The sequence below is a fragment of the Nelusetta ayraudi genome, unplaced genomic scaffold, assembly GCF_046127955.1.
Source record: "Nelusetta ayraudi isolate G7.1 ecotype Tasmania unplaced genomic scaffold, CSIRO-AGI_Nayr_v1 ptg000026l, whole genome shotgun sequence".
NCBI lineage: Eukaryota > Metazoa > Chordata > Actinopteri > Tetraodontiformes > Monacanthidae > Nelusetta > Nelusetta ayraudi.
Genome location: NW_027466076.1, coordinates 8,586,911 through 8,602,486, shown reverse-complemented (window position 1 = coordinate 8,602,486; position 15,576 = coordinate 8,586,911). Strand labels below are relative to the sequence as shown.

The following is a 15,576-nucleotide window of genomic DNA, read 5'->3' as shown; positions in this document are numbered from 1 at the left end:
GGGACAGAAAACCAAGGCACAATGAGTTATGTTTCTATACAAATAAAAGTCAGCCATTACTCTTTTCAATTAATCATCATAAAACACAACATTGAACTAGACACAAACCTGAAATAATAATAATAATAATTATAATAAAACAAATTAAGGCCAGTAGAGTTGCACAACCAATTGTCTTTGCATTTATTATTTATTTTAAAAAAAGCTCTGACATTCCAGTGTTTCCGTTTTCCATTTTCTAACAAAAGAGGGTGGTGAGATGACGCTCCAGATTGTCAACCATTATTACTCTAAACTGCAACATCAAGAACACAACGAGTCGGATCACAACACAGCTTCTCTGCACTCACAAAACCATTCAAACAAATGGGCTCCAAATCGTCAGAAAAAAAGGCATTTATTATTAGCAGAGGAGTATGTGATTGTACACAGAACTAACATGAAGGGGAGGATTCACTGCCAACTCGTGATTTCACTCGACCGTCAGACCATTTAACAGAGAAACAAAACAAAAACAAAAAATAGAAAAATGCTTGCGAAATTGCTTGCAATCCTCCATCAGTGCTTCTACATTATTTTATGTAAACCATCGCTGTTTGCTTTGAACTGCTGGATAAGTTAACTTAATTTAAGCAGACGCAAGAGACTTCCGGGGGCGTGGCAGGCATCTAAAGTGGGAATGACAAAAACCCTATAAAATATATATATATGGAAAAAAATAACGGGTGGGGAAAAAAAATAATGTCAAACTCTACTGTAGGCTGCTTTAAACAAGCACCCTTTCACAAACACACACACACACACACACACTTTGAAGAGGTTACCTCCACTTTCACTTAACAAGGTCCAAAACACCCATGAGGAACTTGGGGCAAACATTTGCTGAACGAACTGATAGAAATCCTTATTTTGCTTCACGAAAACTGCCCGTACGATCGGGTCTTGCTGGGCGAGACGTTGCTCCCTCCTGGTTTTGAAGCCGCCCGGAAAACACTCGTCGAAGCCAGAACATGAACGAACCCTCGTCTCTGGGTCATTAAACACACGTCCAATTCAATGCGTGCCACCGCTAATTTGCTCGAGGCTTCAATATGGACCGATGAATATTCAAATCAAGATATAACAGGCTGGTTTTTCCTTTACATATTTATAGCTCAGCGGTCGGGGGTTATTATAGTTTGGTTTTTTTGGTCATGCTGGGACAGATCCGATCTGGCGATAAACATCGTCTACGAGCACCATTTCTAGTAGTTAACTTGGAAAAATGAAAAGAAAAGAAAAGAAAAGAAAAAGAAATGTACATGTTTCTTGCTGTAAATGTCCTGCAATAATACTGCAACTACAGAGGAGAACTTCACTCACTTTCAAAGCGACACACAGGAGGAGACATGTAGCAATTAAAAAAAAAAAAGAGAGGGTGGGAGGGAGGGAGAGAGAAAAAAAAAGAAGAAAAAAAAACGCCGATCAGCACAGAAGGGGCGTCCATCCTTCCACAGAGTGCATCAGCTCAATGCAAAAATTGTGCCCGTTTTCTCTTGACGGAGAAACAGCTGGAGAAGCAGCAGCGCATTGTAAAAGCTTTCCTCCCTTAGTGTCATTAACAGTCCGTGTGTTTGTGTGTATGTGTGTGTGAGATCGTTTCCGTCGTCAGAAACCAGGAAATTGAAAAAAAAAAAAAAAAAAGACAAATAGAATAGTGGTTTATTGTGTCATCTTGTGGTAGTTGCTCTTTGCTATGTACAATAATTTATTACTTTATCTGAACTGGCTGATTCATTTCTTCTGATTTGTTGCATCTGTGTCTTCTTTTTTTTTTTTCTTTTTAGGAATTTTCTTTTAAAGGAGAAAGTCATTCTTCACTCCCAACTCTTCTTCTTTTTTCTTTTTTTTTTAATTCACGACTGCTGTAGAAATCCACAAGTTGTTGTTGTTGTTGTTTTTTTTTACTTACAAGCGTGTGTGTGCTATAACAGTTGTTAATGTTCCAGAGTGCTGGCGGGCGGGCGCGCGCGTGTCGAACTGGAGAACAAAAGAATCCAGGCTGGGAGCTCACACAGCGGGGCCGGAACTACGGAGGGCAGGGAGGGTCAGTAACAGGCGCTCGGTTCGGTAGGGAGGCGGAGCCGTGTCGGGGTTTTCGATGGACTCGTGTGTTAGCTGGTGGGCTGACAGACGTTGGGGAGTGGGGGACGGCGGGGGGGAGGGGAGTGGAAGCGGCCGTCTGCAGGTTTTTTTTTTTATTTGTTTTGTCTTATTTTTTTTTTGTGTGTGTACGGCGGCGCTCAGATCTTGAGGTTCTTAATTGTCTCTGCTCTCCTCTTGAGCAGGTCGCCCACCTCCTGCAGCGAGCGCAGGTAGCTGCTCTGCACCTTGTCCATGGCGGCCTTGGTGAACGACGCCTCCTCCTGGCGCAGACGGGACAGAGCAACAACGGACAGCGTTAACAGCGGTGTGAGCCACATGTGGAATCAGCTCACTCTGATGCATGTTCATACTTTGAGTAAAAGGGGGAAAGCAAACACCGAGTTGTTCAGATTGTAACCAAGGCGTGGGCAAACTACGGCCCGGGGGCCACATGTAGCCTGTTAGGCTTTCTAATCCGGCCCGTCGAACTTGAAAAGATTATATTAATAGTAATAAATTAACAAAATAGCTGTAATTCATAATTTGTTTCCCCCAGTGTTTTAACAGTCATTTCAATAAAGAGCTAAACACCGTCAGGCTTCAAAGACACTGATTTTGTTGTAACGCTTAAGTTAATTTTCAACAGATATTAAAGCTCATGTTTTCTACATATGCCATAATATATTTTTTTTCTCCTATGAGGTGAGTCTCCAAAAAACTCCATCCGTCTATGCTGCTTCAGCTCCTTTGTCAAAATTTAGAACCCATTGTGGCCCATGAGCCAAAAGGTTTGCCCACCCTTGTTCTAACCTCCTACTGTTTACAGAAAAGGATGGGGGCCAAAAGAGAAAAAATTATGATGAATTTTTTTTCCAAGTTTCCAAATTGAAAATAAAGTTGAAATTTCGAGATTAAAGTAAATCTAAATTAAAAATTGACGTAAAAAAGGGACGAAATTCAATCCACCATCCATCCAGTCTACTCACCAATCTTCACTTTATTCATGAAATTTCTACTTAATTCACAAAATTCTGTCTTTTTTTTTTTTACATCGACTGCATTCGCGAAATTTAGTCTTTTTTACGTAGATTTTTTCCACAAATTTCTGACTTTATTCACGAAATTTCGTCTTTTTGTCAACTTTTTTCACAAAACTTTCATGAAATTTCATTTTACGTTGACTTTATTTACGAGATTTTGTCTTTTTACGCCAACTTTCTTTTCACAAAATTTTGACTTCATTCACAAAATTTCAACTTAAAACTCGAAATGAAAACTTAAATAAAAATCTCCTTCCTGTAATATTTTTTTCTCTTCTTGTGGCCCTAGTCTTCTTTCGTAGACTGCGTTTGTTAAATTTTAAATCAAAACAGAAATAAAAACACAGCAGAATGAGCTTTAAATAAAACTCTTTTAAGAAAATAAATAAATAAATAAATAAATAAATAAATGAATGAATGAATGAATGAATAAATGAATAAATGAATAAATAAAAATTTCAACATTTTATGCGTCTGTTTGCTGACCTGTGCGCATCCTTCCAAGCTTAAAGCAGCCAGTTTAAGGGCTGCGATGCCAGTCTCTTGCCCCTTTATATGTTCCAGGGCCTGGCTAATTACATCCTGCAAGCTCCCCGCCAGCTCCTGGAAGCCACACACCGCCACCGGCTGCAAGCACAAGCAGAGGGTAAACAAAGCTGCACTGCGACGATGACGAGAGAATCACAGAGGATGTGTGCGGCACCGTACCATAGCTGTGTTGCCCTCCTTTTTCTTCTTCTTTTTCTTCTTCTGCAGACTCGTCTTGAGTGGCCGCAAGATCTTGGCGCAGTGACTCGCCATCCACAGCGCTATGCACACCGCCTGCGCAGAACGACACGAGTTGGAACCGGTCCGCGCTGCCGCGTGTGTTGTGCGTGCGAGCAGAGACGACTCACCTCGACGAAGAAGGTGAGGTTTTCTAGTAACGAGGGGTGGGTTTTCAATTTGCCATCTTTGGTTTCCAGTAAATCTCCTTTGCATTTATTGAGGATGTCTGTGGATGAAAAAGAGGAAACCTCAGCGGAGTGAAGGGGAGGGCGCTGAACTCCGGGCCATTAGCTTGGCTACTCACCTTGAAGCTGAACAACTAAAGATTTAAAACTGTTACAGATCTGGGTTTGAAGCTCCGTGGACTCGTCTAAAAAAGAAAAAAAAGAAAGAAAGAAAACATGAAGTTAAAAGAAGGAGCCGGTGATTGAAATGTGAAAATGTAAAAAGCAGGCGGTGCTATGTGGGAATTATGGGCTGCCGTTTCTCACCGAGTCCTACGGCCTCCAGCTCCTGCAGGTCGACAGACAGCTGGAGCGCGGCGGCCTGGCACTGACAGCTCCCGCTGGACAGCGCCGAGGCCAGGCGGGTGGAGGGCGGGCCCAGGAATGGATACTGCGGGAAGAAGACAAGAGTTACTGCCAGACCGACATTCGACCCACGTCCTGGGACTTAACTAGAGCAGCAAGGAGCGGTTGGAAGTAGAACCACCCGATTGACATCCATGGTTTGGAGATGATATTTCATTTCCTCAAAGTTAAAAAAAAAGGAAAAGTTCTATAGGATCTGGTCCAAATCTGGACTGAGTATGTCAAACCAATTAGATCTGATTTCATATGAATGTGCTTGTGTCTTGTATAAACCTGTCCTGCTTTCTTATATGATACTTGGATGTTCTGAAGTGGTGCTGCTCCCCAGTTCTGGTTTGCTTCGATATCGTTATTGTTTTAAACTAAAACAAGTGTGAGTCTGGGGAAAAAAACTAGAAAGACAAAATGGACAAAATCTCATGAACTTTCTGTGATTGTCTTTCTATATATCCTTGAACCAATGTATGGAATGGAAATTTGCCTTTCCAAATAAAAAGATAATTTCGCACACGAAAAAAAAAACCAGCAGGGACGTTGCAGAATGTTACTTAGTGACCCAATAAAAGGCTTTTTTTGGAACTAGCTGTATTAAAAGGCATAAAATTTGGGCTCCGTTCAGTTGAAGATGTGCTTGGAGATATTTTAGATTATACTGTATGCATTGTTGACGAGTAATCTATGACAAAGTAATCCACTATTGTAATTGAACTACTTTTTGAGTAACAGAGTAATGTTACAGGATTATTGTGGCAAAATTGGCAATTATACCATAATTACTTTATCAAGCAATGATGGTTACTTTTCTAACCAAATTTAACATAACTTAATTACTTAACTAAAGTAATGAGTAATTGATTAGTTAAGAAAAAAAGAAGAAGTAATCAGATTACTTTTTAAAGAAGTAATCAGTAGTTGGATTACTTTTATGGAGTAACCCCAACAGCACTGACTGTACGAAACCAGTACTTTTTCTTTTCTTTTTTTCTCCCATGTTCCCACCCTCAACTGAACGGACGCTCGCTGAACGGACCTGGATGCGTTTCTCGGCGATCTGAGTGGCCGCCTGCAAAGTGTGCTGGAGCTGCGACAGCAGGCTGCCGAGGGTCGACGTCTTGTCTCCGACGCCGTTCTCGGTGGCCGTCTCCGAGTTGCTCTGCGAGGGGGAGTGCTCCAGGCCGGCCAGGCAGGCGAGCAGGCGCAGAGTCAGCGAGCGCATCTTCAGCCAGACGGTCTCCTCCTCCAGTGAGCGCCGCCGCTGCTCCTCCGTCAGCTGTCTGTGGGAGGAGGAGGCGCACGGATGATTATTTTTTTATTTATTTTTTTTAAATGCATATGGTACAAGGCAAATAAATATATTCACCAACAAAAAGCAAAAACAAAAGTGACCGAGGTTTTGTTTGATCTTTATGGTTGGGAAAAATAAAACTAATTGTTAACATCCCCAATATAAACCAGTTTAATCCACCAACAGAATAAATATAATTGCAATACTTATTAGCAGGACAACACAAATACATCTTTCAATGATTTAGTTTCATTATGAAGAAGAATTCCTTGCTTAAATAATCAGCATTCCCAATACCAGAATTTTCCTAGCTATCACATGAGAACTTCAAAAAATCATAACAAAAAAAAAAAGAAAGAAAAATGATGAATGGGAATCTCATACCTCTCTTTCGGGTCCCAGTTGGTGAAAACAGTCAGATCTCTGTTGTCCCTCATATTGTCCCAGGGGATATCATCCTCCTCTGCAGACAAAGCCATAGCCTTCACACTCTCCTCCAGACTCAAAACACTGGAAGACAAACAAGGCGGAGAAAATAGATTTTAGTTTTAAACTTTGAGTGCATGCAGATTATGACACGTTCTGTGTTTTTTCCCCCCGCCCTCTCACATGTCAGCTTCAAGGAAGAGGTCCAGCAACATCCTTTCCGTTCGGACCTGGGCAAAGTGCAGCGATTGGTTCAGTCTGTTTCTGAGAGCAATGAACTCTGGGATCTTTTCAAAAGCTCCATACTTATACGCTTGGATGATATACTCTGAGGTCTGGAGCGAGGGGAAACAGACAAGCAGAGAGAGGGACAACAGACGTAAATTGACGGAGCTGTCGGGAAGCGTGGCCTGCGATTGGCTGCGGCGTACAAAGAAATCGGATCACAGGGCGGGACCGACTTACATCTTTCTGATTAGAGTGGAAAAACCTGAGGGAGAAATTACATGACTGGGAGGCTGCAGAGAACTGACCCAGAGACTCAGCATAACGTGTTAATAGAAACCTGAAAATTCAAACAAGAAAGGAAGAATTATTGGACACCATCAGACCAAAAGAAATATTCAGATGTGTAATGGAACGTTTTTTTGTTTTGTTGTTTGTTACTACACACACAGAAGTCGCAACTCATTATCACTGATTGCCACTGAAAATCATGAATCACACACTCACCCTATGGTGTCGTGCTGCACGTGCTTGGCGTCCAGGCTGGAATAGAGGTCGACCACGGGCTCGAAGGCCCCCAGGTGGCAGTAGAGGAGCAGCAGCAGCAGTTTGAACTGGGCGTTGGAGGGGCTCTGAGACAGGCCCTCCTGCAGGACCCCCAGGCCCTGGAAGACCATGGCTTCGTCCCCTGCACGGCACAGAGAGCGAGTTAGACTGGAAGGCTCGAACCGAAGCCGATCTCTGGAGGGAGCGGCGAGGCGCGGCAGGAAACTCACCCGTCTCTCGCCAAAGGTCCACGTACACGTGAGCCGCCATGAGGCAGTACATGTCGGAGTGCTGCAGCTCCGTCTTCAGAGCGTTCTCCCCTGCCAAGGGCACACGTCAGAAAGTCAGGATAGAGGCAAGAGATCCTGTCCCAATGTTAAGGCTTAAATGTACATTATTCACTTTTTTCCCCCCAATAAAAACAAACTAAAGTCAAAAGTTAAATGACAATGGACACACAAAAGTACACAAAAAGGAAGTTTGTTAAAATATCCGTTTTTTGCCAGGCCCTGAAAGTGACAATGTGTGATCGATGGAAAGTGGGCGGGGCCTGTATATTCTGTCTCTGGGCTGTGATTGGTTACTTAAGGTTTTGACGTCACAGCTGGATTTTAAGACTCATGATGCATTTGTAAATTTGGCTCCAGTGTTTCCATATTTGGATTTGCTGTTTGTTTAAAATGAGAAAAACAGAATAGCTGGATGTTCATGAGTAGATAAGTATGAGAAGTTGCACTATTTTACTGCCATTTAAAAAACGTTATTGCGAAACTGACAATTTGGATGTTTAAAATTGATGGGAAACGTTTGAAGGAAACTTTATTGGTTTGTAGTTGGGATGTTAACAATTAATCGATTATCGATTAATTGTTGATTAAGAATTTAATCGATTAAATTCAATTAGTTGGAATTGATTGACTTTTAAGCAACTTTTTCACAAAAAAAGTTTAAATGTGACCCATTAGAAGTCAACTTAAAGTCAGAGGATAAATGTTGAGGGAGTTTTTTTTTTGTTCTCTAATGTAAAAATGGGTCACATTGGACCCTCAACATTATTTAAGTGTAAATAATGTGTAACGATTAATGAATTAATCGATCATTTGCATCCGTAGATTGTAGTGTCTAATGATTAGCTGAAAGAAACAATTAAACATTTCATGTTCCTGAAATTAAAAAAAAATGGAAATATTGAATCCACTTATAGTCATTCCTCATCAGGCGTGCATCTCATTATCCTGAGGCAACGCCAGCGTCCAGATGTCAGACGAGCTCTTACCGAACTTCAGCCCGTGCCGATAGTGAGCTTTGAGCTCCGCGATGAGACGCAGTTTCCCGTCCCTGTCCAGGGAGTGGTGCAGGCCGAGCGCTCGACTCAGCTGACACACACACAGGTGCCTCTGGAGCCCTTTGGTGTCATCCGGGAAGGCGAAGCCCTCGTCGCCCTGCTCCCCGAGCGGAACGGCTTCGCTCAGGCGATTGATGAACTGGAGGTCAGGGAGGGAGAAACCAGTCAAACATTTCAGGTTTGAGAAAAAAAAAACAACACAAAAACAAAGAGGTTTGTGAGCTCCGCCTCACCTGGACGTGCTGGTCGGGAGAGAGCAGGTGGAGGTAAAGTTTAAGGTCGGTGATGCAGCAGGGTTTGTCTCCGAACTTTGCAAAAAACTGCACCATCAGCTCCTGGGGCTCGCCTGGAAACCAGTCAAACGTCAGACGCGGTTCGACAACGTCGGCCGGGTTTGAAGGCGCCGATGTCGGAGCAAAACGTCTCACCCAGCGTGCTTTCTTCGGGGCAGCCCCGCTCCCGCAGCCTGTGCATCAGCTCCAGACGAGCCAGGAAGGGTCCTCGGAGCGAGCGCGACTCTTTGCCTTCCTCTCCTTTGATTCTCTCCTCCACAAACCTCACCACTTCAGCGATGGTGTGATGGACCGAGCCCTCTGAGCAGCTGCAAAAAAAACAAAACTCTTTACTTCCATTCTGCAAAGAAATAATAATAATTTATTACTTTGGAATTCACATTTTCATGAAGTAACAACATCTACATCTCTGCATCTTTGGTTAGTTTTAAGTCCAGACTGATGTCCTATTTAATACATCAAGACTCTATAGCTTCTCCTTAATTATTTCTCTTTCACTCTTATTTTTATACTGTTTTGTCTTATAATATGGTATTTGTATTGTTGTTGTTGTTGTTTTATTACTATTTTATCTTTATTTTTGGGGAGGTTTCCTTGAATAAGCCCATTTTGGTTTTTATTTATTTATTTACCTCTCCAGCACTTTCTATTTATAAAGATATACATGTTTTTAATCTATCTATGGTCTCTGTATTATGGTGCAAATAAATAAACAAACAAATAAGGGCCTAGTTTCATGACGTGAAGGCAAAGACAGAATTTACACTGAACCACTCAATACATAACAAAGCATCCTTATAGTCCAAAACATAAATTATCTGCATGTATTCATCCCCGATCAGCAAAGCCATTTATCATGCTGCAAAGTCCTGTCTACTCACTGTTCGCCCTCTGCTGGCGGACTCCACGACTGATCGATCAGGTGGAAGAGGGAGTCAAAGTAGGCAGGATAGAACTGCCAATCGTCAGGACTGGGAGAAAAAAAAGAAGAAAGTGGTGACATGAGGTCGGGGTTGTTTTTGTTTTTTTAAACAGATGTGGTGGAGGAGCGGTGGGAGGCGGAGCTCACTTTTTGAGTAGCAGCTTGTGGGCGAGGGCGTTACATTCAGGCCAGCGCTGTAGTCTCTGATAGAGCATCATGCACTTGTTTTCTCTGCTCTGCAGCTCGCTGGTCAGCTTCTCTGTGGGAAATTGACTTCATCAGTTATTCATGATCAGAATACGTAAAGCCCGTCCGCAGTCTGTCGACAGTCTTCCCAGAAAGTGAAAGAAAGTCTTTGATCCTGCTTCAAAAAAAAAGTGTACGACAACATCCTTAAGCCCTGTCGCTTTTGTCCTCTTCTAAACATGTGGAAGCTACAAAGAATTAGCTTTAGCAGGAAGCCAAAATTAAAATGCTAAAATGCAGAGGTGGAAAACACAGGGCCACATTTGACAAATGTGTTTTCTGGAAATGAATGAATGAATAAATGACTTTATTTTCCACAAATGACTCTTTTCAAGTGTGACTGAGTTTCATTGATTTTCACATACTGATATCGATTAAATCTACAGAGTGATCTGCTGTGCAAGCGGCGTGTCGTGAAAGTCCTGGATGACACATTAAAAGCTAAAAGTCGGTAAACAGTGAAAATGGCCGTAAAACGTGCAAGGTTGGACCCGCGCGACAAATTAAAAAACTACTTACCACCGAGTGGACCCCTGATCACTTCGAGAGCCTCGACGCACTTTCCCAGGCGCTCCAGAATCATGAAGTACAGTTGCACCTACAGACACGTCAGACTGTAAACTGCAGCAACGACATCGATGGCAGACTGAGAGGAGGCGGTCACGCTCCTCTCGAGCTATATTCTGTCCGTTTCCCGTTACTTGTTCAAGTTCACCCTTTCAAAATTAAAGCTTTGAGGGAAAAACAGCTTCAGGTTGAAACATTTAAAGTGTGGAACGGCACAAATGGAGACAGTGAATTAAAAAAACAAAGGTTTTCTTCATCAAAGCAAGAGTCCAGTACGTGAGGGGTCAAAGAGACGGCACTGACCTCTGCCTCCGCTTCAATCTTCTCTTCCTTCACCATCTTCTCCACCATGCGTTCAGCCAGCGGCAGGAACATGGTTTGGGCGAGTTTTTCATCTTGTGCTGAGATGGCCTGCGTGACAAACCAGTCAGCGCACATGTTACCCTCCCGGGGCGACACATCGGCCGTCTGCAATGTGAGCGACAGCGCAACCTACCTGCATCACCAGACTCATGACTGACCAAAAGTAGTACGGGTTCTTCGGGACAATTTTGTACAAGGCCATTCCTGCCTGCCGGAAGGACGAGACGTCATTTGGGTGAGCGCGACGCGGGCAACCCGAAAGCCACGGCTCGCCGTCGTACACTCGGGAGAGTCGACGCCGCGGGCGTTCTCACCTGCTGCATCTTCTTGTATTCCCCCACGCGAGCGTAGGCCATGAAGAGGTGGGAGTGATACTCCTCGCTGAGCGGGACCTTCTTCACCGCAGCTTCGTACAGCTTGGCGACCAACTCCGCTGTTTATGACGCGCACGCACGCACACGCAGACCCACACACACACACAGAGAAAGACAAAAAAAAGGCCCTGAGCCCCTCCATGATACGGAGATCTCTTGTTGTTTGTGCACATCTGTGTACTCACGGCGATGCATCTCTCTGTAGAGTATGGTGAGCGCCTGCAGCGAGTTGTCGTCGGTGGGCTCGAGGGTGGAGACTTCCTGGGCCAGAGAGAACGCTTCATCCTGTTTCCCAGTCCGCTGGAGGCCGATCGCCTTCAGGACCTTGGGAAAAAAAAAAAATCTGACTGCTTCAAGTGTGTCAATTCTTTTTTTCCCCCCCAAGTCAATTTTTAGATATTTTATTTCGTACAAACTGTCTAAAGAACCCCAAATCTAGTGCGTCTTAATATCTGGTGAGCTGTTGGCAGGAACAGGGCCGTGATGCCGCCGGTCCAGTTACCCTCAGGTCATCTCTGGCCCTGTGTAAGTGCTCTGGTGAAAGGTGTGCGTTGGCTGGAATTCTCTTGGGCCGACGTCACACAGAAAAAGCCCCATTCATTTTAAATAAGTGAGGGAAATAACGCCCGAGTCACCCACCTTGGCGCAGTGCAGGTCCTTGTGTTTCTTCAGGAGTTTATCGGCCTGCTGGATGGCCATTTTATTGTTGCCATTATCGAGGTAATCTGGGTTGAGGGGGGAAAACATGGGAGATTATGTCAACGTTGACGTGGAGTCTCACAAAAAATGATGGGCGGCATTTTGAAAACAAACATAGTGTAAATATCAAGAGTTTTAAGGGCGGCTGTGATTGTAGTAGTTTGTTGTTGTTGTTGTTGTTGTTGTGAGCAAACTTGTTTATTCCGAGGCTGCTGATGCCGACACGGACCGAGCCGGTCCGGATAAGGCCAATCACCAGGAACAAGTGTCCCTACTGAGTGATGGGCAAAAGTATGTGCAGCCACATACACACAGAGACACTTCAGTCCAGTCTCCTCAGAACAGCTGGGTGCCAAAATTAACCAAGCCAGCCAGCCTGCCTGCCTGCCAGCCTGCAGGCTGCACTTATGTCATTTCTATTCTCTCCGTTCGAGGCGGAAGAGGCAAAAGTTGACTGAAGCAACAGGGGTCGGAGACGCACCGACCTCACGTCCGTTACTACGGCCCCAAAGATGGGCTTGAACTTTAGTTAACGGAAGTGTATTATAGTCATGGATTATATTTAAGTATGAAGAAAAAACAAAAAGTTATCTAACTGTAAAAGGGTTCGCCGAACGGACCAACCAAACCTCTTTATTCTCAGTTGGTTCGCGATAATCGATTAAAGCTGCGTCGACGTTGTGTAAGTACGTATAAAAAGAGAAAATAAAGCCTCCAAACAATGGGAAAGGTTGCGTGGCTTTGAAACATTACTGGGAGCCCATCATTTCCGTTAGTCGGCGGCACACTGTCAGCTCTCAATGAAATGCAAGTGACAGTTCCATGCTAGCCAGCTAGCTATGCTAGCTACCGTTGAGCAGCAGGGAGTTAGCTTCAAGCAGCATTGTCCTCACACAATCTATAAAGCCACCGCTAGCTGCAATATCCCTTCCACACTGACACCGCCAGAGAGCGGCTATAGCTTATAGCCGAACATGGGCTTCAGGCCGAGTGTACTGTCACACAGAGGCACTTGGGCACAAATAATTGGGGAACTTTTTTTTGCGAACAGACAACACAAGCAGCATGTCTGGCTCCGGCTGGCTAAGACATTAGCGCGCTAACTGTCAAACAGAGCGCGTTAGCAGAGGGGAGAGCAATTGTGTTTCACAGAGACGTGCTAACTGTCACAGGGGTCGGGAACATTCAAAGCCCTCACACGGCTACGCGTGATTACAGGTCGGATAACGGGACACATGGTCGTTAGGAAAAGCCCTTGGCTGCCATGTCCCACCCCGGCAATGTGATAGACCGGGTAAGGTGCACTGTCATTGGGCGCTGCAGGCAGCAGAGACCGTGGTCGGCGACGGTGGGGCCGCCGCAGTGCTGCCCCCCCGGACTCATAACATCCCGAGACTCCAAGCAGCGGTAGCATTGTTGAGTCCCAAAGGCATTCCACAGACATCCAAACATGCAAAACTGTGCAGCTTCCCATTGAGTGCTCACCGTATATTGGTCTGAGTCTCCTGTCGTTGGGATCTTGCACATGGCCTCTCGCCGCCATGGTGGAGTTTACCTGCTGGGTGAATGTTCACACATGCGTACTGACACTCGCCTTTCCGAGAGGTCCCCCCCCTTGCCCTCTACTTTGAGCTAGTCCGACTAGCCTGACAACGGTTTGTGAGCCAGACCAATGGTTACGCGTTCAGGAGAGGCTCTTCACAAACGAACGAACAATTGATTGAGGCCAAACATCAGTAGGATGTCAGACCTTCATTTGCGTTACTATCGCTGAATGTTTTTGCCCTCTTAAAACTCCAAAGTTCAACATGATCCGACTGTTTTATTGCATACACACACACACACACACACACACACACACACACACACACACACACATATATGTGTGTGTATGTATATATATGTATGTATATATATATATGTATATATGTATATATATATATATATGTATATATATATATGTATGTATATATATATATGTATATATATATATACACGTATATATATATATATATACGTATATATATATATATATATATATATATATATATATATATATATATATATATATATGTATGTATATATATATACGTATATATATATATATATATATATATGTATATACGTATATGTATATATATATATATATATATACATATATATATATATATATACGTATATATATATGTATATATATATATGTATATGTGTATATATATATATATGTATATACATATATATATATATACATATATATATACACATATATATATATACACATATATATATATACATATATATATATAAAAAAGGTGACTGCTGTTTATTATGCATTAGCCAAACTCTCTTTAGCCAAATTCTCTACCTTTTTTTTGTTAACTTTACCGCAATGTCTATAGCTTTTAAGTTATAAACCTCACAAATCATCTTAAAATTAAAGGTGGACGCCTAAACTGAAGCCTTCAGACAGTTTATTTCAGTGATGAATGACGTACAACTCATTTTGGATCATTATTTTCATTTCTGAAAAAGGTTCCTACAATCATTTTTTTCATTACTGGTATATTGGTATCTCTCAAACCTTACATGTCCTGAACGTAAACTGGTCATGATTGTTATAAATGCGGTTCTAGATAAAACTTTCCACCTTTGGATTTTTTTTTTTTCATAAGCTTCAGTTAACATGAGTACAACGGAGGTCAGGGACAAGTGTGCGCACACAAGAAGCGAGACAAGATTCTTATTTGTTCAAATTTATTAGATATTCTGTTATGTTTCATTGTCTAGACCTTCTGTCACAGCTCAAAAGCCGTTACAAAGAAAAAAAAAAAGGAACTAATATCGTATTACATTCACTACTAATTCCCCTGAATTTTGCCTTATCAGAAAAGAGAGAGTTGAGTACAATGTGAATCTTTGCCGTTCAAAAAACAAAAGAAAAAGTAAACAAAAAAAGAGGAAAAAAAACAGTAGATCTTTTTTTTCTCCAAATGCTTATTATGATTACAAGATAGAAAACAGTATTTTTGGACTCCCATCGTTTCAAATCCCTCCCCTCACAGTCACACCCTGGCTGGCATCACTGGCGACGCTACAGACCTGGACGTCACGCAGCCCGTTCTTAATCTACAATGGGGAGGGAGGGGGGGGGGCGCCCTTCTCATCGTTCGCCACTGGGTTGAGCCGGTCACCCCTCATCTCTAATCTGAAGTCGAGCTCAATCTAGCATGACTTCGAGGAGAGGGCACCCCCATCCTACCCCCCCCCGCCCCCCACCCCCTTCTTCAGTGAGTTCCCTTCTTGTCTGACGCGGTTCACAAAAAGCACTTATGCCCTGTTAAAAACAACACCGTCTGAGACACAAATGCACAGTTAAAAAAAAAAAAAAAATAAGAGGAAGGGGGAAAAACGCAGAGCTTGCAGACCCGGATCTAATTCAATCCCTTCATTTCTTCGAGTCAATCTCTCTTGCGTGTGTGCGTGTGTGTGTGTGTATGGACCGTCGACTGGCTCCGTGCCGTGGCCGCGCAGGTGCGAAACGCGCAGGAGTCTCCGCGGCTCGGGAGCCCTCCTGCTCCGTCTGGCACTTCGGGCCTCCCCGACGCGCATCGCCCGTGGGCGCGGGCGCGGACTAGGGCCGCAGCCGGCGGGAACGTCTGTTCCACGCCCCACAGCTCCGACAGGTTGCCTTCAGCGGGCTACAGTATTGAGAAGTGGACCCGGCGACGCCTGATATCTGTGACAAAAACCATTCAAGTCAAGA

The 15,576-nt window shown here is 43.5% G+C and overlaps 1 protein-coding gene across 1 annotated transcript; it reads right to left on the bottom strand.

Annotated features, from left to right (window-relative positions):
• Positions 1 to 171: 171 nt before the first annotated feature.
• On the bottom strand, positions 172 to 13,440 carry naa25 (N-alpha-acetyltransferase 25, NatB auxiliary subunit). Its single transcript, XM_076029622.1, has 24 exons — positions 13,299 to 13,440; positions 11,754 to 11,839; positions 11,300 to 11,438; positions 11,055 to 11,173; positions 10,874 to 10,948; positions 10,681 to 10,788; positions 10,330 to 10,408; positions 9,712 to 9,823; positions 9,524 to 9,613; positions 8,778 to 8,950; positions 8,583 to 8,695; positions 8,281 to 8,488; positions 7,235 to 7,324; positions 6,966 to 7,146; positions 6,699 to 6,798; positions 6,417 to 6,568; positions 6,192 to 6,317; positions 5,553 to 5,796; positions 4,424 to 4,547; positions 4,237 to 4,302; positions 4,061 to 4,158; positions 3,873 to 3,986; positions 3,651 to 3,791; positions 172 to 2,405 (listed from the first exon to the last, which is right to left on the bottom strand). The coding sequence occupies exons 1-24, from the start codon at positions 13,354 to 13,356 to the stop codon at positions 2,283 to 2,285; spliced, it is 2,919 nt and encodes a 972-aa protein (XP_075885737.1). The 5' UTR covers positions 13,357 to 13,440; the 3' UTR covers positions 172 to 2,282.
• Between the last annotated feature and the right edge of the window lie 2,136 nt (positions 13,441 to 15,576).